The sequence below is a fragment of the Panthera tigris genome, chromosome E1 (assembly GCF_018350195.1).
Source record: "Panthera tigris isolate Pti1 chromosome E1, P.tigris_Pti1_mat1.1, whole genome shotgun sequence".
Lineage (NCBI taxonomy): Eukaryota > Metazoa > Chordata > Mammalia > Carnivora > Felidae > Panthera > Panthera tigris.
In genome coordinates this window covers 43,924,608-43,949,492 of record NC_056673.1, presented here as the reverse complement: position 1 = coordinate 43,949,492, position 24,885 = coordinate 43,924,608, and the positions used below count along the sequence as shown (strand labels likewise).

Sequence of the window (24,885 nt, the reverse complement as noted above, 5' to 3'; positions counted from 1 at the left end):
GTTGACATCCGCCCCCCCGCGGCTCCCACACGGCACCCGGTTTCAAATCCGTTGCTGCTGCCGCTGCCTCTGTGACACCCCCAGGACAGGGCGGAGCAGGGGCGCCCGCAGTCCCTTGAGATAACCCAGAAGCAGCTCGCAGAGCCTCTCCTCCCTCTTCTAGGCGGAGGGGGAAAAAAAAAGAATCAAAAGTAATTGCCCAAGGAAATGGTGGGTGTGGTCGTCTTTTTAAATGTTTTTAAAAATATTTTATTATCGCCAGCCCACCCATCAATTTGGAAAGCTGGAATTTGCTCTTTTTCCCGTCACTGATTTTGAAGTCCCGAGCCAGGGCCGAGCGACAAAAGCAGGTTAAAGTGATTAACCGATTAACGGATCTGTGAGGAGCAGCTGGGGGAGGGCAGAGGGCGAAGGGCCAGATCATTATTCTTTTTTTTTCCACACTCTCTCTCTTCTCTCCACGATTACTGACCGCCCCGGGGGCCTGATCACAAACCCTGCTTGGCCAGGGAGGCGGACACTTCGTCGGCTAGCGTGGCGAGCTGGGGCGAGTCTACCATGTCGATGCTGCCCGTGGAGGACACGTTGCTGAGGTGCCGCGGAGACGTGTCCCCCGACACCACGGGCGACTTGTACACGATCTCCGCCCCGTGGTCTGTCTTGGCTTTGGCGTTCTCCGCGGAAGGTCAGCTTGTGGGTTTCGATCTGCGAGAGAGGAGGTAGTTGGGGGGGAGGGGAGGAGGGGTGAATTAAGCCATAGGAAGGGGAGCAAGCCCTGCCTGCCCCCCCCCCACCACCGGGGCTGCGGGGGGACCGTGGTCTGGTCTGGCCACCGTCCCGGAGTGAACACCTGCACGCGGGTCCTCCAGCGCCTGCCTGCCAGCCACCCGCGTCCCTTCTCCAGACACAGTGAGCATCGCTCGTTTCCTGTGCACCCTTGCAGAGATAGCCCACACGTGTGGGATAGAAATGTATATTTAATAGGCGCTTCACACTTTGGTTCTTAGACTTAATACCTTCCGTTACCAGTACTTGCTTCCCTGATGCTTGTTGAGGGCTGTGTGGTACTTCATCACCATGCACCAAAATGTATCTATTCCCCTATCGATGGAAACTCAGGGTGTTCTAGCATGTGCTATCACAAATGACGCCGTGTATGAATATAGCCCTGTGTGCACGTCATTTCACACACGTGTAACCGTATCCTAGGAGCGGAATGGCTGGTAGGTCAAAAGACATGTGCGTTTTATCTTAATAGATATCATCAAACTGCATGGGGCGCCTGGGTGGCTCAGTCATTAAGCATCTGACTTCGGCTCAAGTCATGAGCTCACAGTCCATGAGTTCGAGTCACACATGGGGTGAGCTCGAGCCCCGCTCCGGGTAACACATGAGCCCGGGGGAGGCCCCGCTTCTCTCTCTCTCTGCCCCTCGCTTACTGGTGCCCTCTCTCTAAAAAAAAATATTACCCAATTGCAAAGTAAAGCATGAGGGAGAAGCTGGAGATGATTAAGGGACATCCCCAGAGTCACTGCCGTCCAGCCGTGAGCCACACACACTCCTCCCCTTCGCCTTTGACTGAGGGCTTTGGAGGTGGCAGCAAAGCGTGAACCGCCCTGGAAGGTGTGCTAGAAACGATGGTGCCATAAAGTCCTTTTTCAAGGAGAGAAACAATGACCGGGCCAGGAGTCCAGAGGCACTTAGCTCCAGAGGATGCCCACGACACTCAGAAAGCCTGTGTCACAGATGTGAGCAGTTCATAAGAGCTCCTGACGAGCCCGGAAGTGGCAGACAGGAATTCTCTCCTTTTTTGGGGTCCTGAGACCTTTGTGCATCTGGCGAAGCCAGAAAGATGGACACAAGCGGGCATGCGCTCAGCGACCCACAAGCGTTCTGCACAAACTCGGGAGTCCGTGGACCCCGGCTGAGAAGCCCCCGTTGCGGTGGGGGTGGGGGGGGGGCTTGGACGTGGCTATAAGTCCCCAAATCTCCCAAACTGAAGGGCGCTCTGGAGACGGGGGTCCTGCACTCCACCGCTTGTTAGAGCTTCCTGCCCATCACGGAGGAAGTGGGGGACTAGATAGGCAGGGACACTCTGGGGTCAGGACAGTGTCTTCTGAGTGGTGGGCAGGGCCAGGCCCACCCTTTCTCAGCCAGCACAGAGGTGAGTTAAAACAGAAGTTCACACTCTGGCTTGACTCTAAGTCACGTTCTTAGCTGGTTACAAAGTACCAGGAACCTTCCAGAACACCATCTCCTTTGGGTTTCAGCACCACCCAGGGATGTGGATATTTCGGTCCCATGTTGCTGAGGGAGAAACGAGCTGAGAGCACTTGCCCGGCCTGCCCAGGTCCCACCTCCAAGCAGAGTCAAGCCCAGAGCTTTGCTCAGGACATAGAAGCTTCCAGAGACAGGCAGAGACCTTCCTTCACCCAGGGAATTGCCAATGCCCAGGCCTTAAACCAGGGAGGCGGTCAGGTGACAGAAGCTAGGAGAGCCACCGGGCTTTTGCAGAGAACCTTCTCCACAACCTCAGAGAACTGGGCCCTGCCTCACTTCCCTTGAAGCGCGCGGCCTCCCGGCCCCTCTTTTACCAGGGACCAGGCACTGAGATGATATTTCTGCACCTTGGAAGCCCAGTCTGGGGAACCGGGTCCACCCTGCTGTCCGGGGTGGGGGTGGGGGGGGGGTGACAGGGGGTGCTGCGGGGAGCCAGAGAGCACAAGGCCATCCAAGGGCCTGAGTACCCCGCCCTCCGCGCCCCGGCCTTCGGGGAGCTCGTCTGTGGTCAGGTTTGTCCTGAGGTCTCAGTCTGCGGCCTCTGCTTGAAGTAAGACCACACCAGCCAGTGCTTCTCCAGAACCGCCCCCTTGGGCTTCGGCCTCACACGCGGCACGGGGCCTGTCCGTTCAGAATGAACGGTGTGACGGCTGCCACTTCCAACCAGCTGGGCCACTTTGGCCAGTGCCCCTTCTCACGCTGGGTCGGGTCTCAGAGTCTGTGCCCATTCTGGGACGCCCCTTCTCCTTCCACCACCCCTCTGTCAGCTGCTGGGGGGCACTGCAAACTGGAAAATGAGCCACTTCCAGAAGTTCACGGCCGCTGGAGTGGGTGGGAACCCCCCAGAGAGCGCTTTGGCTGTGTTTCTGCAGAAAAGAAGTACGGCCCTAAGACCACATCCTGTGATGCGCCCAGAGGGAGCCTGCTCAGGGCCACAAGCCCTGGCTTCCCCTTCCCCCAGCTCCCACGGCGAGACCCGAGGACTCCAGAGACCGCCCGGATCGCCGAGGCCCGGGTCCAGCAGCCGTCCCCGTGGACGATTCTGTGACCGACAGGCAGGGGCTCTGCGGGAATCTGGATTTCAGCATCACCGTTTTGCTCTGGCTGCCTGGTGACCCACTTACAAAATCAGGTTACGCTCCCTTTACTCGCTCTGGTGCGCTGGGGCTGGCTTTGGGGATGGATGGCCACTTCCTTCCGTGGACGCTTGCCAACCACAGGGCCGACCGCCGTCACGGAGGACAGCGGCGCTCACCTTTCCGGGCATGAAAGCATCACCTGGGGGCTTTACAAACTCCAGGTGCCCAGGCTGCACCTGAGACCAATCAGAATCTCCAGGTGGGGTCTGGGCATCAAATCTGGCAAGGCTCCCAGGTGACAGCAATGGCCGGCGAAGGTGGCTCACCCGATGAGTCCTGGGGGTCGCTGAGAATCCACAGGAAGCCAATTAGTTCAGGCCCCTCAGCTTTCCTTCTCTGGAAAACCGGACCGGGTTCGTGCACCCCACTCCATTAACAGCCGTGTCTAAATGCAGCCTCCTCCCCACCCCGCCCCCTTGTACCTTTTTATTCCCTCCACCAGGGACGTGGGTGATGTTATCCAGGGACCCGATCTTCGACTGGACTCTGTCCTTGAAGTCCAGCTTCTCAGATTTTACCTCCACCTGGCCGCCTCCTGGAACACAACACACACGGGGCACCAGGCCTTGAAGGAGGGCCAAGCAAGCCATTCCAAGTAGACCCCAATCCTTCGGAGTAGACGAGACGGTCCTTCATTTAGAAGGTAGTCTGGGCCCAGGTAAGAGCCCTTCCCAAGGGCTGGACAACAGTTTGCTCTCTAACCAAGGTGTGCCTCAGTATTGGCTCAACAAATCCTTCCTCCTTCGTTCATGCAAAGGTCAATGACAACTCAGGGTAGGAGAAAAGATTCTAAATTCTAAAGTGGTCGGCTTCCAAAGAGTGAAGTCTCTCTCGGTCAACATCCTGTAAAGCCACAGCCCTGCAAGGCCTCGGAACCAAACTAAATGGCAAAATGCACCCTAACGAAGGAAGGGCCCTGACCCCTCCCCCTCCTCGGACACTAGGTGCCGCACCCGAGAGCGTGGGAGCCGCGGCCAGAGAGGGAGACGGACAGACATCCTTCCCTTCTGGGGAAGGATAAGGCCGCCCAAGAAAGCTGCTCATGGTGGGAATGGTGGCACAGCTGAGGGACGGTTTTCGCTGGGAGAGACCAGACTCCCACAACAAGTGTAAGGAAGCCGGAACGGGATGAGAGACGATCCGGACTACGTCTCTGCCGGCCCTGTCTCCCCACAGGAACGCTTCAGCAAGTACGGATTCAGCTCCGAACCGGGCCCACGGCAGAAGTCCCCACTCTGGACCCCCGGACAGGAGTTAGAATCTAGATCTACGCTGGCCGCCTCCTGGAACAGTGCGGTAGCCACCAGCCCCATGCGGCTACTTAAATTTTAATTAGGTACAATTAGCTCATTTTGTCCACTGCGCTGGCCACATTTTCAGGGCTCAGTAGCCACGTGTGGTTGGGGGCCACCACACTGGACGGAGCAGGTCTAGAACATTTCCATCAGCGCAGAGAGATCTCCAGATAGCTCTGATTTTCTTGTGGTGTGGGAAGGGGAGCGGGGAGGGAAGCATGGCAGAGCTCCAACGGCATTTACTGTCGAAACAAAGTCACGGCCGGAGCTTGGCAATGGCTGGCGCAGGCGGTGACGTGTCCCCTGTGTGGGCTGGGAACCAAACTGGAACATCCACAAGCCAGCCTTCGGGAGCCAGATCAGGCCTGTCCCCGGCTCTAGAGGCTCTGCGCAGCCTGCTTGGAGAACCAGTTTGGGGCTTAGGACCCGCCCCCCCCCCCCCCCCCCCCCCCCCCCCGTCACATTGGCTGGGCCAGCATGGCGCCCTGCTCAGGAGTAAGATGGGACAGCCACCCCTCCCAGGGCCCAGCAAGTTCCACCTTCGATGCTCCCCTCGTCAGCCCATCCCATCAATCCTTCCCAGCCACTTCAGGAGAAGGCACCACCCAGTCCCGTCCCGCACCTCCCCCCGCTGACCTTCCCCGCCTTCTGCAAGGGCTACCTGGCTTATGATGGATGTTGCCTAGCGAGCCACACTTGGAGGTCACCTTGCTCAGGTCCACTGGTTTGTACACTATTTGCACCTGGAGGCGGGAGAGGATGAGGGAGAGACAGAGAATAAAACAGGATGATTTAATTACGGGTGTAACCCCACGAAGAGCAGCCGTGTAAGTCCAGGCCCTGCTTAGACGGTGTTTCCTGTCCGCCGCGAGGAAGGCACCCGGTCATGGTGGGAAAATGTGTTGTTGGACTTCCGCCAGCCCTGCCCCAGGGGAGGTGGGTCTTCAGAGAATGACTGTGGGATTGAAGTGCCCTCGGTCCCACAGGGGGAAAACAGGGATATTTGTCACTGTGCAGGGCCCACACCGTTCATTTAAAAGAGTCACTGTTTCCTGAGCTGAAAGTGACACTGCATTCGGTGGGGACAAAGAAAGGAGGGATCCATAGGATCCATTTGTACCGCACTTGGACAATCTTGTTGGACAAGCCAGAAAGCCACATCTGCTGGTCCTCAAAGAGGAGCGGGCAGAGTGGGGTCGGTGGGGGCGCTTCCTCCCAGGAGAGGCTCCCACAAAGCCCAGCACCGCAGCAAGTGTGGGGACCTTCGACAAGCAGCACCCACAGCGGTTTGGCAGCTTGGAGGTAAGAGCCAGCTGGCACCTGGACAACACAGCGTCCTAGACATTTCGGTTCTCGAGCTCAAGGAGCAAAGCGACAGCAGGAGACGGGCAGACGGCACAGAGGACCCAGCAGGTCAGTCCCCGAGAGATGGAGCACAGCTCAGACACACACAGGGCTCAGAACCGGCCCGGGGCCCAGCACGCAACTTGGCCACACTTCCCACTGCCCACCCTCCCGAGGGGAATGACAGCCGCTGAGCGCCCCACCGATCTCAGCCCAAGAACCGACTCCCTGGAGGGGATCCCCCACAGGGACCCCCGCATCGGCAGATGGGTTTTCTGGAGGAAGCCTCTAGAAAGCCGTGTCTGTGAGGGGGTCCCTGGATGGTCACTGAGGGACACTTCCCAGGGCCTCCAGCAACCACCCGTGTGAGGCCACAAGAGGCCAGTCACCACGGAGTGGGAGCCCGGAGTTACCCAGGAGAGAGATGGCCTCCAGCCAGAGAGCCAGACAAAAAAGGAGGGAGATCTACTTCTGTCTAAATCACCTGGAACAATTCCAAATGATTTTAGTTAATTAAAATCATGCTGGCGTTTGCCACTTCTTGATGGAGAGTTGACCGAGGCCAACAGGCGCCCTTGGCCTGTGTCTGTGGAGTGAGGCAAGGGGAGCGCCCAGGTGTGGCAGCCGGCGCCGGTGCAGGTGGACGGGAGGGGGGTGAACGGTCCTGAGGGAACAGGGTCTGGGAGACAGCGCACTGAGAGGCAGGGAAGGGGCCACGGGAGCTCCTCCTGGCACGAGAGAGAGGGAAGTAAATTCTGTGACCCAGACTTCCCTCTTTCCCCTCAGCCCGGATGAGGTAACCTGGGGAGAGGAGGGTGTGCAGAAGGAGGCAGAGGGGACAGGACTGCCTGAGGGTAGGAGCCAGGGCAGGGGCGGCAGGAGGAGTGGAGGCCCGGGGAGGGAGGAGGCCAGGCCTGGAGTGGAGCCCAGAGCCCGAGGGAGGCAGGGAGGATCCCAAGGTGGACAAGGGAGCTGGGCCTGCCAGCTGGGACATCCCCTCCAGGCTAGGGAAGGGAGGGCCACAAGCCAGAGGCCGGAGGGCCCAGGCCAGGGGTCTAGCACCCCCAAAACACCTGGCTCAAGTGCCCAGAACCCCCAGCCGCCTTCCACCAGGAGAAGAGCTTTCTGTGAAGGTTCCTACTGCAAACCAGCAGTGGCCACGCTCCAAGGACAATGCTCAGGGCCAGCCTGAGATATCCCGCGGCTCTTTGCCAGGTCACATAGGTTAGCCGGAGGCGGGCAGAGAGGGCGGGAGCACAGGAGGTGCCCTCGAGGAAGTCCCCTCATGTCCTGGGCACTGCCATCAGCAGTGGGAATGTACCGTCTGCCCCGAGCTCACGCCTGAAGCTACCTCTGGACCCCACAGCCCAGGGCCCACCAGCACAGCCTCCTGCCGGCCGACCAGACAGGAGTTAAACCAGAGAACAGGCCTCGCCCCTCCGGCCAGAGCCAGGGTCTGCAATAGTGACACCAGAGATCCAGGCAGAGCTAACACAGCAACCAGCACTCTGAGCGGAGCCCACCGTTGTGGGTCAGGGTGGGGGGTGGTCCCCACACCTTCCCCTTCCTTCTGGTAGCAGCGGGACAGGAGAGCAGGGTTGGGGACACAGAGGAAAACGCTGAGCAGACACTGGTGAGGAAGCGTTACGGAAGCGCCATGCAGCTCAGGGCGGGAGACAGACTCACATTGCAAGAATAAACCTCGGGGCTGGGCGCAGAGGTGCGGGCCCAGGCTGGGCACGTTCTGGAGAGACAGCCCGCCTGGGGCTACCACTGTCCCCCGCCCCCTGCCACCCTCCTGGCTGCCAGCCAGGAGCAAGGCACCTGCTCTCAGAAACCATCCCCCCAGCCGGGGGTGGACCTCAAAGGGGCTCGACCCTCCCACTTTGATGCGTTTAAATGTGGTTTCCAGTCAACCCAGAGGCTGGGGTAGGGGCCGCAGAGAAGGGGGGCCCGGCCGCAGGAGGCCCAGTCCGTACCCACGGTGAGTGACCATGGAGTGGCCGGGAGGGGAACAGCAGAGCTGATGGAGTGGGTAGGTGAGAGGTGAGGATGCCAGCCCCAAACCTCAGGGACTCCCCCACTAGGGACACCAGGCGTCCCCACGACATTTGGAGGGAGCCTAATGTAAAAGGGTCCAAGGCAGCATTTCTCTGTCAACTCCCAAGCGCCGCAGGCAGGGTCCCCTGTGCAATTTGGGGGCTATTTTTCCCCTGAAGTCTCTGCCAGGAGAGGGGCCGGTTTTACACCTGAGCCGAGGCTTGGGGATCTGCTCGTCCCTGGCAGATGCAGGAGACAAACACGAGCAGGGACTGGACTTTTCCTGCTCTGAGTGAGGACAGCAACACATCGCGTCTGCTCATCAGAACGGACGTGCCAGCCGTCCACAGGGCTGTCCGTCCACGGGGGACGAGGGGACAGAGCCCAGTCTCAGACGCTGCCCCTTTCCTCCCAACCTCAAACGGGCGGCGGGGCTCCCAGGAGCCCGTGCCGGACGGTGGGGGGGGTGGACCCCGGGTATTATGCCGTGAGGACCTGGCCTCCAGGTTTGGGCCAGAGAGAGGCTCAGCCATCCTCCTGTTCTGCAGAGGCCGGGGGCCCCACAGGTGCTGGGGTCCCACCCCTCCTAGAACCGTGGACACGGGTGCAGGGAGCCTGGGGGGCACAGACTCTGCCCCCGAGGACGGTTTATTCTCTGCAATGTCTCGCAAGTGTATATTCTCATGCCGCTTGTTACAAACCAGAACCACGGAACGGGCCCAGGGAAAGTGTGACGATACTCACACTGCCGCCTCCTGGCACGTGTTTGATATTATCCTTTGAGCCACACTTGGACTGGACGTTGCTAAGATCCAGCTTCTTATTAATTATCTGCACCTTTGACAGCCAGAAAAAAGGATGAATGTCACATCAGGCCCAGACGCACCTGCTCTGCCCTGACACACTCCGCTTCCTGCCTTGAGGGCGGGGACCAGGCTCCAGGCGGAGGGCAGGAGGTCTGAGTCACAGCTTCCAGGCAGCCCCCCCCAGGAAGGCGGTTCCGGAACCGTGAGTGACTGCGGGCAGGGCCGGGCTCCACCTCACCGAGCTGGGTTTGCAAAGCACAGCCACCGGGAGGCAGCTCTTCCCTTCACCAAAGGGCTGCACCACGGAGGCCCCCCAGAGGGCACATCTGAGGCCTGGAAACTGCAGCTGAGCGGCCGCCAGGCTGGGCCGGAGCGAGGTGTGCTCGATGACGTGTTTAAATGAATGAATAAAAAGTGCCATCTGTGTCCTCGTTCGCACACCCACCAGGCCCGCCAGAACGTCCGCGAGACCTTTCTGTGGCTGTGCTCAAGCCTGTGGGCACTGCAATTACATACAGATAGATCTCCCTCTATTTTAATCCCAGACCCCACCCAGACCTAGAATTAGAATCTCGGTCTCCCCTTGGTGCTTCGGCCGCACGGCGAGGTTTGGGGATCGCTGCCATCACGGGGAAGAGACACAGATGACTCTGGAGAAGAAGGATCCAGACACCCCTCCAGGTGAGGGCTTTGCCACCTGGAAGGCAGGGTAGGCGCCTGACCTTCTATCCATCGGCTCGCCCTTGTCCACAAGGCCGCCAGGGGCTTAAAGGGAAGCGGGCACATGTTCCTGAGGAGCTGTGGTCCAGAAAGCTGTGGTCCCCCTGTGTTTCTAAGAGGCTTCTCTCTCCAGGCACCAGGGAGGCGGTGCGGGGATATCACTGTTTTAGCGGTGATTTTTTACCCCATTTGTCTAACAACGGAAATGCACAGACGACCGCGGCACAGAGGAGAGCTGAAAAACCTCCTGGTTACCTCTGCTGGGGCTGGGCGACCTCTTTATCACAGGTGTCTTGCCCCACAGGTGCTCCCTGCTTGTAAACTGTGCCTTAGTTTCCCATTCATCGCTGATAACAGCGGCCAACTGGATTTCCCCATTAAGAGCCAGCGTTGCTCTCTGAAATTGTGGCAATGGCACCGAGATCTCAGTGTGGCCAGGCGGGGGCCGTTGCTCCAGAGATGCAGGATCCGTGAGGACGGCTGTGGCCGGGGGTCGGAGCCCTGGCCCGGCTCCTGCGGGTAGAAGGGTCCCAAACTCTGACCCAGGAGCCACAGTCAGCCATCAAGGGTGCCACAGGTCCTCGCAAAATGGGGAAATGAGGACGTGATAGCAAAATTTTGTCCATCCTACTTTTTGGTGTGAAAATGGCCTTTCCTTTATTAAATTATTAGTTATTAAGTTACATTGATAGTAGGCCATATTTAGCATTTTGAGATGTCCTTCGCCTGACGGAATAAAGACAGAGTAATCTTCTCTCGGACCCCATCCCTTTTTTTTTTCCCTTCGTTTTACTGGTCTGGATCTAAAAACCTGGTAAGCATATATCTAACCCCCCATTTTTTCTTTCCTTCTTTTAAAATTTTTAATGTTTATTTTTTGAGAGAGAGAAAGAGACAGCACGAGCAGGGGAGGGGCAGAGAGAGAGGGAGACACAGAATCCGAAGCAGGCTCCAGGCTCTGAGCTCTCAGCACAGAGCCCAGCGTGGGGATCTCACTCACAGACTGTGAGATCATGACTTGAGCTGAAGTCAGACACTCAACCCACTGAGCCACCCAGGTGCCCCCTAACCTCCCTTTTTCATTTTCTTTTATGTTCCTTTAAAATAAAAAGCTATGGGGGAGCCTAGGTGGCTCAGTGGGTTGAGTGTCCGGGTCTTGATTTCAGCTCTGGTCATGATCCCAGGGTCGTGGGATCGAGCCCTGCCTCAGTGTGGACCCTGCTTGGGATCCTTGGGATTCTCTCTCTCCTTCTCTCTCTGCCCTTCTCCCCTACTCTCATGTTCTCTCTCTCTCTCTCTCTCTCAAAATATAAAAATAAATAAAATAAAAAGCTATGTATTTTTCATTAGAAAAGTAACATAACATTATGATTTTGAAAAATAGTTTAAACAAAGCAAAAAACGGTTTTCCTGCCACCCTACCACAACCACAATTTCATTTTGTGATATTCCCTTGAAGTCACACATATATAAATAAAACTACCATCATGTACATATAAATGGTGGTAATTACTTACATACAATAATGTATCTTGCTTTATCAAGTAACATCATCTCCTAAGCATCTGCCTTGTCTACAGTCATCAGAAGGATTATTCTGGGCACCTGGGTGGCTCAGCCGGTTAAGCGTCTCACTTCCACTCAGGTCATGATCTCACGGTTCATGGGTTCGAGCCCTGCGTCAGGCTCCATGCTGACAGCTCAGAGCCTGGAGCTGCTTTGGATTGATTCTATGTCTCCCTCTCTCTCTGCCCCTTCCCCGCCTGTGCCGTCTCTCTCTCTCTCTCTCTGTCTCAAAAATAAGTAAATATTTAAAAAACTTTGTTACGAAATAATAGGTCCTATTCCATTTTGTGATATCTGTGTGATCAGACATTTGTATCGATTCCATTTTAAATAGCAGAAACAGCCTCACCACAAATAACCTTCTGCAAGAAGCTCTTTCCATATTATGGATTATTTCATAGCAGAGTCCCAGAAGTAGAATTTCTGGGTCAAAGTAATAAATACTCTAAAAATTCTCCGTACACCTCTGCAAGCAGCTTCCTGAAGGGGCTGGATCACTCTACCCTGTGAGCACTGCTGAGAAAGTCCGTTTCACTGCACAGCTCCCAGCATCAGGCATGTAAAGAATCGGTTTGCTTTCTTTGACTTAAATAAATGGGGTTGCATCGTTGGCTTATTCTGCATTTTTTTTTATTACAGAGTTGCTCCTTTGCCCCCCTTTTGCTCATAGGTGACTTTTTTCCTACAAATGTTTACATCTTTATATATTCAAAGTCTTCCTTTGTCTTCTCTTCTCTGTTGTTTGTTTTAAAGTATACGTATTTTGAGGAGGAGACAGAGCACTGTGAGCAGGGGAGGGGCAGAGAGAGAAGGAGACAGAATCCCAAGCAGGCTCCGCCCTGTCAGTGCAGAGCCCGATGTGGGGCTCGAACTCTGGAACCGTGAGATCATGGCCTGAGATCACGAGTGGGACGTGCAACTGACTGAGCCACCCAGGTGCCCCTCTTCTGTGTTTTTAAACGTAAACACCACCCTCATCTGGGGTGAACGGGTTGGGAGAATATCTAACTCCACCTCATCCTTCGCACCTGCCGTGCCCCTAACTTAGTGACGAGGAGGCCATTTGAGGCCCCGGGAGGTTAAGTAACCTTCTCAACTCAGTGGTACAACCACAGGCTACCTACCTACCTTCGTGACAACAAAGTTTCACCCCAGCGGTCCTTAAGCCGGGGTTCTCATACACCAAGTACAAACAACACTCTCTTGTGAGCCTCAAAATTCTCTCCTGCCAGCAAGGGGCTGCAGGGACAGTGCCTCGGCCCCGGCCTGTGCTGGGGCAGCAAATGGAACAGGCTTTCTCACACTGCTTCTTAAGGAGCTACCGCCGCCCTCTGCATAGTATCTTTGAATCCCGTCGGGCCACCCTCAGATTTTAAGGAGTGGGACATGAACTCCTTCTGTGGGGATCATTTTTTACTCATCACTTTCCACTGGATAAGTCCCAGAAGCAGGCTTTGCCTTTCACAAAGGAATTGGAGCTGTTTAGTATTAGAAAACACACGCAAACACACGAAATAGTAGAACAACAAAATTAAAAGGATAATGGTAAAAGAAGCAGAGGTCATCAGGACTGACAATTAGACATCATTACATTTAACTCTGAGCTTCCTGGAAGCCAAAGCAAAAAGGGAAACTCGATGGGCTACCTAACTCTCCTTATCTGACAATAAAAACCAGTTTTTCAAGGAAGATAACATTATTTTCTGAACTAATCCATTTAAAGAAATTCATCAAATGAAGCAAGTGACATTAAGCAATAATAAGATCTGCAATATACACACAATTTTTTTTTTAATGTGGCTTTTTCTTATTCCAGTCCCACACCAAAAGAAAAAAAGGGCAGCAAGTTTTTTTGTGGGATTTGGCAATAGACGAAGCAGACCTGAATTATTGTTAGTCGTCAAATTAAGTCAACACCCTTTACAGAATGTTAGATTTACGGAAGGGGGATAAAACAGTTGGCATTACGAAACTGAAATCCTGAAACTTAATTTCTCAGCTAGAACAATATGTGTGATATTGACCCTCAGCCCTGGGCAGACACTGAAAATCCTCATCAAAGGACAGAACAATGTTTTCGAGGCTCCAAATTTTGATCTCGGGGACTCACAGTCAAGGGAGAATTTCCTGTGGTCAGGGTTTGATCCTAGAGGAGAGGCTGGGGTGGAGGGTGACTAAAGGACATGAAGCTGTCCCAAACCCTCACTGGGCCTTGATCTGATTCTGTCTGAGCTCAGAGCTCTCAAGATGCTCCAGATGGCCCAGTCCTCCCCCAGGAGCTCCCAGGCTGGCCCAGTGTCCACTGGCTGTCCCCGGAAAGGCCTGTCTCCAGCATGGCCTGGTGCTTGCTGGGCCCATCTTGGCTCCACTAGGGTCAACATACCCAGTGCATCTTTAAAATGATGGGATTTATACAAGATTGTTCAGAAAGATGCCATGTGCAGGGGGAGATGCCCAGAAGGTCAGGAAATTGCAGGGCTGTCCCAGGGGAGGGTCCCAGCCCTGTTCTGCAGGACCTGGCACCCTAGCTCAGGTTTAGCTTAGTTATAGCTGGTCCTGACCCGGGAGAGGCAGACTACCCCAGGTACAAATTGACTTAATTTACTCCATGTAAAGGTCTGACATGTCTGTTTTTTTAAAAAAAAAAAAAAAAATTTTTAAAAAAAAAAAAAATTTTTTTTTAAACATTTGTTCATTTTTTGAGAGAGAGAGTGAGACACAGAGTATGAGCTGGGGAGGGGCAGAGAGAGAGGGAGACAGAATCTGAAGCAGGCTCCAGGCTCTCAGCTGTCAGCACAGAGCCCGAGGTGGGGCCCGAACCCACGAACTGTGAGATGATGACCTGAGCCGAAGTCGGACGCTTAACGGACTGAGCCCTTGAGCCCCTAGACGTGTCTGCTTTTTAAAATGAGAACTGGGACTTTGTCACTGACTATAATGAATTTTAAAGATACAGACTTCAGTTCTCCAGGATGGAGACAGACACAGCATTCTGTCGTCATCTTGTGGTTGCCTGGAATATTGCAGCCCAAGGCTTGCAAGGCCCTTCAGCTCCTGCAGGTTTCGGTCCTGCCTGGCCGATCCCAGCCACTGGCCTGAACATCCTCAGAGAACGTGACTTTAGCTCCATCTGCTCAGAACCAACCAGACCACCCCATGTTTGGGCCCCCGTGCCCTTTTCCTGCCATGACTTTGTAATCCTTTCCCACCCTTGGCAGCCACAGGCACTGCCTTGGTTCTCCGGAGCAGGCAGCCTTGGCCCTGAGTGAGCTCCTCCTCTCCCACCCTGGGCGGTCCCTGGGGCCCCTGTGCTTCCCACTGACACAGAAGGGCTGCTGAGGGCTCTCGCGGTGTTGCCTTAACCTTGCTGGGCCCTCACCCGCCCGGTTATTCAACTCTGATTCTCCCAACCTCAGTCCCCAGGACCCACTGACCATGGAGCCTGAGGCTGGCTCCCTGCGGGCAGTGCCCTCCTCCTCCTCTGTCCTCTCCTGTCCTGTCAGGGCAAACTCCCAGCTGGTTCACCGCAGACCCAGCAGGGACCTCCCTCTATCGGCTGGCAACCCCCCTTAGCTCTTGTGTAAAGGAACAAAACTCCAGCCTAAACCCATGTGCCCCTGGCCACCCCAGCCCTGTCACTTCTAGTTTTATTCCGCTTTTGGTCTGAACATCTCCAGGGTGTAGTTTCTCACTGTCTTCCTTCGGCCCATGTGCCTGGCACTCAAAGACCAACGATGGTTCCAAAACGGGCCTGTCCTGTCTTTTCTGACTTGCTGGTGACATATCACATTGCGGGGGACAGTCCATAACACAGGTGACCCTCAGTGATGCTGGTCAAGTGACCCTCAGCGTGGTGACATTCAACCCTCACTGTGGGGGACCCTCAGTGGTGTGGGTTTAATTTAATTCCTGGTATTTAAAAATTTCCCCTTTCAGTTACATGGACTTTCTATGTCCTTCTGTTTTTCTTTTAATGTGGGCTGGGACAAACAGGGCTGGGACAAACCCAGGGCGGGGCTGCAGGACACAGGGGCTGGCCTGGGTGGGGAACAAGCCTACCGAGGCAGGTGGAGGGAATCTGAAAACAGGGTCAGGACTGAAAGGAAAAACCAGCCATCAGATCCAGGGTGCACAGGAGACCCTAGTAGTGGGGGTTGAGGCCAGAGGCCTGCAGGTTAAGAATCTGGGGACACTGGGCCTCAGCTTGCACATTGGGAACATCTGGGGAGACTCCCCGGGAGATTCTAATGGGGCGGGGGAAGGCTCTGGCACCAAGATTTTTCAAACAACCGACCCTCCAGCCCTCAGGTGATCCTCTGGCAGTCAGGCGGAAGGGCTGCTCCCCCAGGGAGCTGTATGCTTGTCTGCGTGGCTGGCCTGCCTTCCCTTCTCCCCCAGCCCCTGGTGGATTCAGCTGGTTCTGTTAAAGTGGCCAAGGGCTTAACTGCGATTTCAAAAATAATTTCGTTCTGGGGCGACTCGGTGGCTCAGTCCATGGAGTGTCCGACTTCAGCTCAGGTCACGATCTCACAGTCCGTGAGTTTGAGCCCCATGTCTGGCTCTGCGCTGACAGCTCAGAGCCTGGAACCTGCTTCAGATTCTGTGTCTCCCTCTCTCCCTGCCTCTCCCGGGCCTGTGCTCTCACGCACACGCTCTCAATAAATAAACGTTAAAAAAAATAATTCCATTCCGGACTCTTCAAGCAATACCTGCTCACAACAGCAAATCGTGAACACAGAGCAAAGTACAGAGCAGTAAACAGGTGTTTTGCATTTTTTTTCCAACCACTGATTTACATCAATCCTCTGCGGTTTTCAGTCTCTGCAGATTTACAAACTGAACCCTTTACCTCCTCCTTCGGTGTGAGCATCTATGCAGGGAGCTGCGTTGTTCTTCAGACTCACAGCGCTGACCTTTTTGCAGCGTAAACACCCACAGAACTTGCTGCACGCAGGACACTGTGGGACGCCACAGGGCCCCCAAAGGTCTCAAGGAGACCTCAGGAGACCTGCAGTCGGGGCCTTTTAAAGGCCTTCTCCGTGGATCCCATGTGCCTTCTTCTTTCCTGTTTCTTTTCCCTTCATTTCCCCGGGAGATTAGTGTTGCTCTTTGTCATGGCTGAAGGTTTCTTTGTTTCAGAAAAATTTCCGGGTTTTCCATGGGATTTAAGAGAAGCTGTTACTCCTCCCTTTGCCACTTTCCTGCCTCCTCCCCCAAAGAGTCCTGGATAGTTGCCCTCTCCCCTTTAACCCTTCGGTAGACGTGGACAGCTTGGTGCCTGCGCCCCAAATCGGGAGCATTTCCACCCTGAGCATTGGTCGCTGGCTCCCTTCCACTAGACTCCTTTTCCCCCACAGACGGGGCAGTCCTGGGTGCAAGGGGCAGATTCCGGCCCTGGAAGGGTCTCGAGTGGGACATGCTCAGCCCCGGCCCCGAGTTCTCTGCAGAGCTGCTGGAGCCAGGCCAGGAGCACCCACGCTTTCCAAGCCGATGTCGGAGGAACTCAGGGCTGGTGGGGGTGCAGCCTGAGCTGGTGGGGGTACAGCCTGGGCTGATGCAGGTGCAGCCTGGGGCCAGCAGGAAGAGGTGAGTGTTTGCTGCTGTGTGACAGCCCTCATGCTGGAGATGCTGATGGTGACAGTTTCTCTCTTGGAGTGACGAGTCATTGTGAGATGCTGGTCACAGCCACCATCTTCTTGTAGGTGCAGGACTGGCCGTGTGGGTGTTTTGTTTTTCCTTTTTCTTTTTTTTTTTTTTTTTCAACGTTTTTTAATTTATTTTTGGGACAGAGAGAGACAGAGCATGAACGGGGGAGGGGCAGAGAGAGAGGGAGACACAGAATCGGAAACAGGCTCCAGGCTCCGAGCCATCAGCCCAGAGCCTGACGCGGGGCTCGAACTCACGGACCGTGAGATCGTGACCTGGCTGAAGTCGGACGCTCAACCGACTGCGCCACCCAGGCGCCCCTGTTTTTCCTTTTTCAAAGCGAGGAGCAAACGGTCACTTTATGCCGTGAGAACAGGGCACACACACCAGACGCTGTCGGCGCTGAGGGGCCTGTGCGACCACCAGTGGCCAACACCCCACCACCTCGGAAACACTGTTCCTGCAGATCCCTCTGCCGAGAACCTCCCGGAGGGGCCAACTTCAAGTCACCACCCCGGCTGCCCCAGCTTCCAGCCCCTTCTGGAAGGAGATGGGCATCTTTACAAGGAGCAGCCAAGGCAAACACTGCAGAAAAGTAAACACGGGAAGTAAACAAGGCCAACTCTGTGGACCAAAGACCAGTGGCCATGAGACCCAGGGCTTTACGCGGGGAGGCACCCAGGCCTCCCGACTGGGCAGGACTCTACAGCCCCGGGATGGGAAAGGCCAGGGGGAGGCCCTCAGGCTCCATGGGGACCAAGGCACAGGGTTTCAATTAAGGCACCAACATGGACAGAAAGCCCTGAGACGCCCTCCCCTCACGGTGACCCAGACGCCAGCCAAGAGCGATAAATAACGTCAATACTGCAAAGGCCCCCGCTGTGGGGGAGGCGCATGGTTCTAACTAAAAGGGAAACATTGGTTCCGGATGCCGTAATGCTCCCCCAGCACAACCAGAGGCTCGTCGCCCCCAAGACGGCCCAAGCCCAGGAGGCCAAACACATCTGTGCTCCTAAGAGCGGAGTCGTGGTCCTCTGTCCCCCATACATGCCACCTCTTCTCCCTTCTCCACTCCCCTTCCTGGTGCTGGAGGAGGAGACAGGCTGTTACGGGCTGACCCGTGTCCCCCAAAATTCATATGCTGATGTCTTAACTCACAGTGCCTCAGAATGCGACTGTATTTGGAGATGACGTCTTTAAAGAGATGGGCCCCTATCCAGTATGACTGGTGTCCTTCCAGGAAGGAGAGACTGGGACACAGAGGCACCAGAGAAAAGACCACGTGAGGACACGAGAAGGCGGCCATCCACCAGCCAAGCAGAGACCTCATAAAACACCGGTCCTGCTGATAACCTTGATCTTGGTATTCTGGCCTCCAGAACTGTGAGGAAATAAACCTCTGTTATATAAGCTGCCCAGCCTGTGGTATTTTCTACATCAGCCTTAGGACACTCATACAATGGGGGGCAGGGACATGAAGAGGAGGAAGGGGGTCCAGGTCAGTCCCTATCTCCCACCACCTCACGCCCTTGGACGCTCACGTCTCTCCACCTTTAGGAAACCCAAAGATTTCATGAGCGCCCACTGGCTCTGAAGAATTGCTTGTTCCAAATGGCACCCCAAATTTCCTCAGAACTGAGGATTTGAGAGAAACCTAACCTAACGTCTAACGGATGCCAGAGGCACTCACCTGTAGACTGCTTGCATCATGTTCTAAATATAAGGTTGGGGAACCTCTGTGGGTGCCTCCACTTTGAGAACCCCCAGGCTTTACCCCATGGAGAGACAACCAACCCTGTCGTCTCAGATACTGTCCCGTCAGCACAGACCCAAACAGGAAAGGAAAGAACCAGTACTTTCCCTCCCCTGAGCAGGGAGAGCACTCACGGCTTGGTGGGGACGCCCAAACAGAATGGAACCATGACGTGCCGTCTTTCCTTGAAGAGATCCGGGAGGGATTGGGGTGCCATGTGAGGTGAGAGTCACTGTGGGGGCACCCACACACCTTCTCCTGGTTGTCCTGGGACGGGCACACACCCAGCCGGCCTCTGAGCGCCCTTACCTTCCCGCCTCCTGGCTGGTGCTTCAGGTTTTCGGTGGAGCCGATCTTGGATCTGACATTCTTCAGGTCTGGCATGGGGACGGGGGCCGTCTGCAGGCGGCTCTTGGCTGAAGATGGCGACTTAGGTGGAGTGCGGACCACCGCCACCTTCTTGGGCTCCCGGGTCGGCGGGGTCGGCAGGGACGGGGTGCGGGAGCGGCTGCCGGGGGTGCCCGGGGAGCCGGGGCTGCTGTAGCCGCTGCGATCCCCAGATTTCCCAGATTCACCTGGAGAGAGAGGAGGGGGTGAGCCCAGTGCTTGGGGTGGGTGGGAGCCAGCAAAGGCCCGGGGAGGGGGGGCTGCCTGTCCTGAGGGCCCACTCCCAGACTCAGAGCCAGTTAGGCAGGTGGGAACAAGGCCAGAAGCTCAGCTAAACCAGCAGGAGGCTGTCCTTGCTCTCATTTCTAGAGAAATGTCTCTTCCTCTGGGCCTTGTTGCTTAGGGACCGAGATTCCCTGTTTCCCAGAGAAGCAAGAGAGTGGTCACCAAGGACCACCCAGTAGCCTTCCCCGAGGGGACCATCTCTGCCCCACGGCCCTGGAGTCAAGAGATAGATTCCAACACGCTGTGTGGTCCCAGACAAGTCATGTTCCCTCTCAGAGCTCAGGGGCCTCGACTCAAACAGGGAGAGAATTATAATGCCGCAGTGAGGGGCACCAGGCACGGATGCCTGTAGATGTGCTTTGTAAAACTAGCACAATTCTACATGGCCCTTCCCTGAGTAAGGGTGACACGGTGACAGGACCAGGGGGGTGCCCTTGTCTGGGTCTATTAGACCCTTTGCCCAGTGGGTGGCTTCTAAGCTGTTCAGGAAGTTCAAGGCCTCTATCCCAGCAGGCCCCTGTGCACACTCCCTGACTCCTCTGTGGTGAGTGGGGTCGACGAATGTACGCCTGCTTCGTGGCCACCCGTCTCTAGCTCTCCAGACAAGCCACACTGCCTCGTGCCGCCGTGCCCTCCCCAACAGCTCCTTCCCCCGCTGCGCCCGTGCACGGTGATCCCTGCACCTTTGCAAACTTTTAGGAAGGCTGCTGGGACTGTTCTCTCCCCGACAGACTCAGTCCCGGGCTCCCTAGCAGCTTCCCCCCTGCACTTCCCAAGCCCCTGTCCATTCCATAGTTACTATTCCCCCTGCCCCATGAAGCAGTGTTTCTCCAAGTGTGGCCCAGGGGCCCCTGCATCAGAACATCCAGAGCCTCGAGTCAGAAATGAGACCCGTAGGATGCAGATCCCTGGGCCCGTCCAGACCTGGCATGACGGAGCCTCCTGGGCTGAAGGCCTGCACTATGGGTTCTTCCCAAGCTCCCAGGAGAATTCCTTCTTCTTCTTCTTCTTCTTCTTCTTCTTCTTTTTTTAATGTTTAGTTATTTTTGAGAGACAGAGAGAGCCCCCACTCGCGGGGGAGGGGCAGAGAGAGGGAGACAGAATCCGAAGCAGGCTCCAGGCTCTGAGCTGTCAGCACAGGGCCGCACATGGGGCTTGAACTCGTGAACCACGAGATCATGACCTGAACTGAAGTGGGACGCTCAACCCAGTGAGCCACCCACCCAGGTGTCCCCCAAGCTCCCTGGGGACTCCTGAGCACAATGGAGTCTGACAGCCATGGGGCTGAATGCTGTGCCGGTGTGAGGGCCCGGCTCCCCTCAGCTTTGGGGGTGTCTGGGCTCTACGGCCGCCTCCAAGCTTCCCAGATCCCTTGGCCCCTTGCGCCAGGAACCTTCTGTACCAAACAGGGACCTGTAAGCTCCAGCCTGGAGAAGGATGGCTCTTGGTTGGAAGCACCATGTGGCAGCAAAAAGGCGACTTCTCCCATCAAAAGGACAGCCACCCCCATTTTTTTGAGTTTGAATTTCCACATCTGTTGGATGTTCCTAATGTCGTCAAGCTTTGGCAACAGGACAGATGAAGCTTTTTTTTTTTTCTCCTTTTCCACATGGGGAAACAACAGACAGGGCCTCCGCTCCAGGTTCAGCCCCCTGCCCTGCCCCCCGCCCCCCAACCTGGCCTCCAGGCACACAGGCTGATCACTGGGCTTGGTGTTAGTTACAAACCCTTTCTGCGCCACGTAATTGCACATTGACCGTGAGCAAGCCACTCAGCCTCCTAAGCCTGTATTCCCATCTGGAAAATGGGGCGAGCGGTCACAGCCCACAGTGCTGATTTGAAGGCTGGATGTAGTAACAGGGGGGAGTGTTTAATACATGTGTGTTTAATAAATGCCCACAGGAATTTCACACCTAAACCTTGGTCCAAGCTTCCAGCACCCACCAGCAGCTGGAGACACATGCTCCCTGCCCCCACCAAAGCCTCAGCTGGAGTAAACGAGAACACGCAGGAATAAAAAGGCCCATCAGACAGACACGTCTGCATATGCCACACACGAGGAGCAGGAGCTCTGACGGTTCTGCGTTCAGGTTCAACGTGTGAAACGCACGTTTCAGAAGCAGGTCCTCTCCCCTCCGCTCTAATAACCTAAGCCAGCAAATGGCCACACACGAAAAGCAAAGTGCCCCACGGGGCACTCAAAGCGGCCTCAGAATTACCTCGCTCAGATTTTGCCCCTGCAGGGGGTGGTTTTCTCTGCACTTGCTTGGTAGCTTAAAAAGAAAAATCCACAGGAAGCCTCATTATAATGAAGCTTAAACAGGGCCTCAGTGAGCTCTTCATGCTGTAGGCACCAGCCATGCCCAGCCAGGCCAGACGGCGGAAGCGACCCGGGCAGGGAATGTGTTCAGGGAGCAGGGGTCCCCACTGGCAGGAGACAGGGCGAGGTGGCCCGCAGGGGAGATGTGCGCACCAGGAAGCTGCCACCCAAAAGCAGGTAAGACCCGAAGAGAAATGCATGTTCCCAGCTGTGTGAGTCAACTAGTTTAAGGCCAAGTAAAGAAAAGCAGGATCAAAATCACTTTCAAAATCCAATCACAATTCTGTGAATTACCCTTGTTATCAAATGAATTACATCCAAGGAGAAACAACCAATGCGTGTTAATGAGCAGCCGTCCTCTTAGGCACCACCCCAGGGCAAAGCAGGCAAACACCACAGCAAAAACACACACACACACACACACACCGAGGGCTCCGAGCTCCCTGCCTGGGCCAGCGCAGGGCGGAGAGACCACTGACCAGTCCAGGCCTCTCGAGACCCGTACAACATCCACAGGCCCCTGAGCACCTCCCTAAAGCCAACGCAGGCCAGATGCCCCTTGAATTGTGCAGAATCCAAACCCAGTTGCCTGGGACAGACCCCCGGGGGCTGGGGGAGAGGGGGGCTCAGCCTGGCTGTCTCCCATCCCCCAAAGAAGGCAACTCTACACTTTATAGCACCACTAGGAGCAGAATCGCTCCCTGCCTGGTTCCCCAAACTAACTGGGTTTACTCACACGGGCACAGGGGATCGGGCAGCGGGCAGGTGCGCTGCCAAAGGGCCCACCCCCAGCAAGTTCAAGTGTAAAAGGGCCACACCCAATGTGAGGTCACCCATAGTGGGCTATCCAACCTATCCAGAGACACGGAGCCACACGTCTCACTAGGGGGCTGAAAAACACCTCCTGGGGGCCCGGGACTTGGGGGTTAGAGAACCTTAGCCAATCTCCTTTCCTGCCACTGTTTTATTTTTTTAATTTTTTTTGACGTTTATTCATTTTTTGGTAGAGACAGAGCGTGAGTGCAGGAGGGGCAGAGAGAGAGGGAGACACAGGATCCGAAGCAGGCTCCAGGCTCTGAACTGATAGCACAGAGCCCGACGCGGGGCTCAAACTCACAAACCGCGAGATCATGACCTGAACCGAAGTCGGACGCCCAACCGACCGAGCCACCCAGGTGTCCCATTGTGCCACTGTTAATCACACGGCTGCATTCTCCTCATGCTTAAAGTGAGCTGCTTAGACTTATTCATGCAAATTCTTAGGGTCTTGATTTCTTCACTGATCAAAAGTGGGGATTCAATGATCTACCTCGGAAAATTGTCAAAAGGATTACAAAGAAAATGAGCATCTGGTGGTTAGTGAACTGTAGGTGCCCGTCAGCTACCAGAAGTGGCTAACTGTCAGGGGCCTTCGGAGAGGAGGAGGGCACGTGCTGACAGCTGCCCCTGACGTGGATTCCAGAATGTTCTTCTTACCGGTGCCCGGTGGGGTCTTTGGGGAGGGCGTGGTTTTCGCTGGAATCCTGGTGGCATTGGCCTGGCCTTTCTGGCCTGGAGGGGCCGCTCCCCGGGGTGTGGCGATCTTCGTTCCAGCTTTACCGTCCGCCCCCTGTGAACCGAAGCACGGCACAGTGGTTTTTACGATCGGGGAAGGTTACTATCACCTAGAGTCAGTGCCAGTCCCACTCAACCTCCTCGATTCAAAATGAGGCTAAGATCCAAAACGACCCTTCGCCTACTAGGATGCGACAAATGTCTTCTACAGTCTCATGGGTTTGCCGGTACACCAACCCACAGCCCCACCCAAACGCCACATGCCCTGACTACCATTTTCCACAACAGGCATCAGCATGAGTTGTGCTAATGTGTTCTATAAAAAACACAACAGGGCTTATAGTGAGGATCAAGCTCTTTATCCACCCAGGGCCCATCATGGGCAGGACACTCCTATATGGACAGCCACTTTCTGATTCTCCGTAGGGATTTATTTCTCTGACTGATGGTGGTTGGTTTCACCAGAGAGCCGCGGAGACACCGATGAACCTGGCCTCGAGCGCTAACAGAGCTAGGTCATTGTTTTCTTCTCTCCCAAACAGCCCTCAGGTTTCAGTGACTCCTGAGTGTGCTGAGAGCCTTTGGCGGGGTGAACACCAGCACCAATCAGCCCACCGGCCAAAGGTCGAGAGCCCCCAGGCACAGCCTGCTGACTGCGGGCAGTTACTGGCTTTGACCTTGACACATAACGCAAACTCAAAAAAGAAACGGACATTCACCAAAGACCACAAGACGGTTCAGCAGAGGAGTGACCTTGTGGGACAGGCATTGCTGTGTCCAACCCAAATGCGGGCAATCTGGAAGCTCTCTCCGGTGCCAAAGGGTGGGGATTTTCAAATCAGGGTCCCATGGGGTGCTGTGGGGGCTGTTCTGAGGGACTAACGGAAGCGGAGAAAAATGGTGCCACGCCCCCCTTTCCCCTTTCAACCAGACTTGTCTTTGCTCTACACGGTGCTTCCAGGTAAGAGTTTATCCGAAGGAAGGTCTTTGTGGCTAAAAACAACACACATCTGAAAACCATATGAGAGCAGCCTGATTCTTTTCAAAGGCGGTTTCCTTACCTTGACTTTCATCTCCTTTGCTCCAGAACTGCCAGTTCGGGGTGTGACAGAAGAGACGTGTTTAGGAGAGGAAGATGACTCTGGGCACACGGCAGGGCTGGAGGGTTTGATCAAAGGGTCTGAGCTACCAGGAGTGGGGCGTTTGGGGCTAAGGCAAGGCCTATTTTTCAGGGTTTTAGCAGAGGAAGGTGTGGATGTCTTAAACATAAACATAAATAAAATCAAAATAAAAGTCAGCACATGGGGGAGGGGAACAAACTGAAAAAGGACAGTAACTAAAAATAAACATGGCAGGTCATGGTTTAAAGCAGTGATCTCCAAACTGTGTGGATCACGTACCCTTATCCACCCTTCTCGTCCCTAAGAACAGAAAGCGGCCACACACCCTAACGTCCTCATACTTATTTATCGGTGAAATATGTATACTATGATGCCAACATAGGATGTACATTAAAAAACTTATGTATGACAGAACTTTTAAACGAGAAGAGGAGAAAAAAAACTCAATGGAAGTTCTAGAATGTTCTTTAGCCCATTGGATCTTCTTGGGCCGCCCCCCACCACCCCCACTTTGGAGACCACTGGTTTAAAGGTGTTTCATGCCCAAAGAGTTAATGGAGATTGCCAAAGCATATGATTCTTAGGGTGTTTTTCAAGAAAACATCCCCAATGTGTCATAGGTCAGAAGG

The 24,885-nt window shown here is 55.2% G+C and overlaps 1 protein-coding gene across 1 annotated transcript in view; it reads right to left on the bottom strand.

Moving 5' to 3' along the window:
• The window catches only part of MAPT (microtubule associated protein tau), a 96,517-nt gene continuing 71,632 nt past the window's right edge, over positions 1 to 24,885 (bottom strand). The window contains 9 exon segments of the mRNA XM_042966931.1: positions 1 to 677; positions 679 to 705; positions 3,842 to 3,954; positions 5,376 to 5,457; positions 8,843 to 8,935; positions 18,899 to 19,164; positions 21,481 to 21,534; positions 23,058 to 23,190; positions 24,197 to 24,394. Coding sequence (XP_042822865.1) covers positions 489 to 677; positions 679 to 705; positions 3,842 to 3,954; positions 5,376 to 5,457; positions 8,843 to 8,935; positions 18,899 to 19,164; positions 21,481 to 21,534; positions 23,058 to 23,190; positions 24,197 to 24,394 — 1,155 coding nt within the window. The 3' untranslated portion in view covers positions 1 to 488.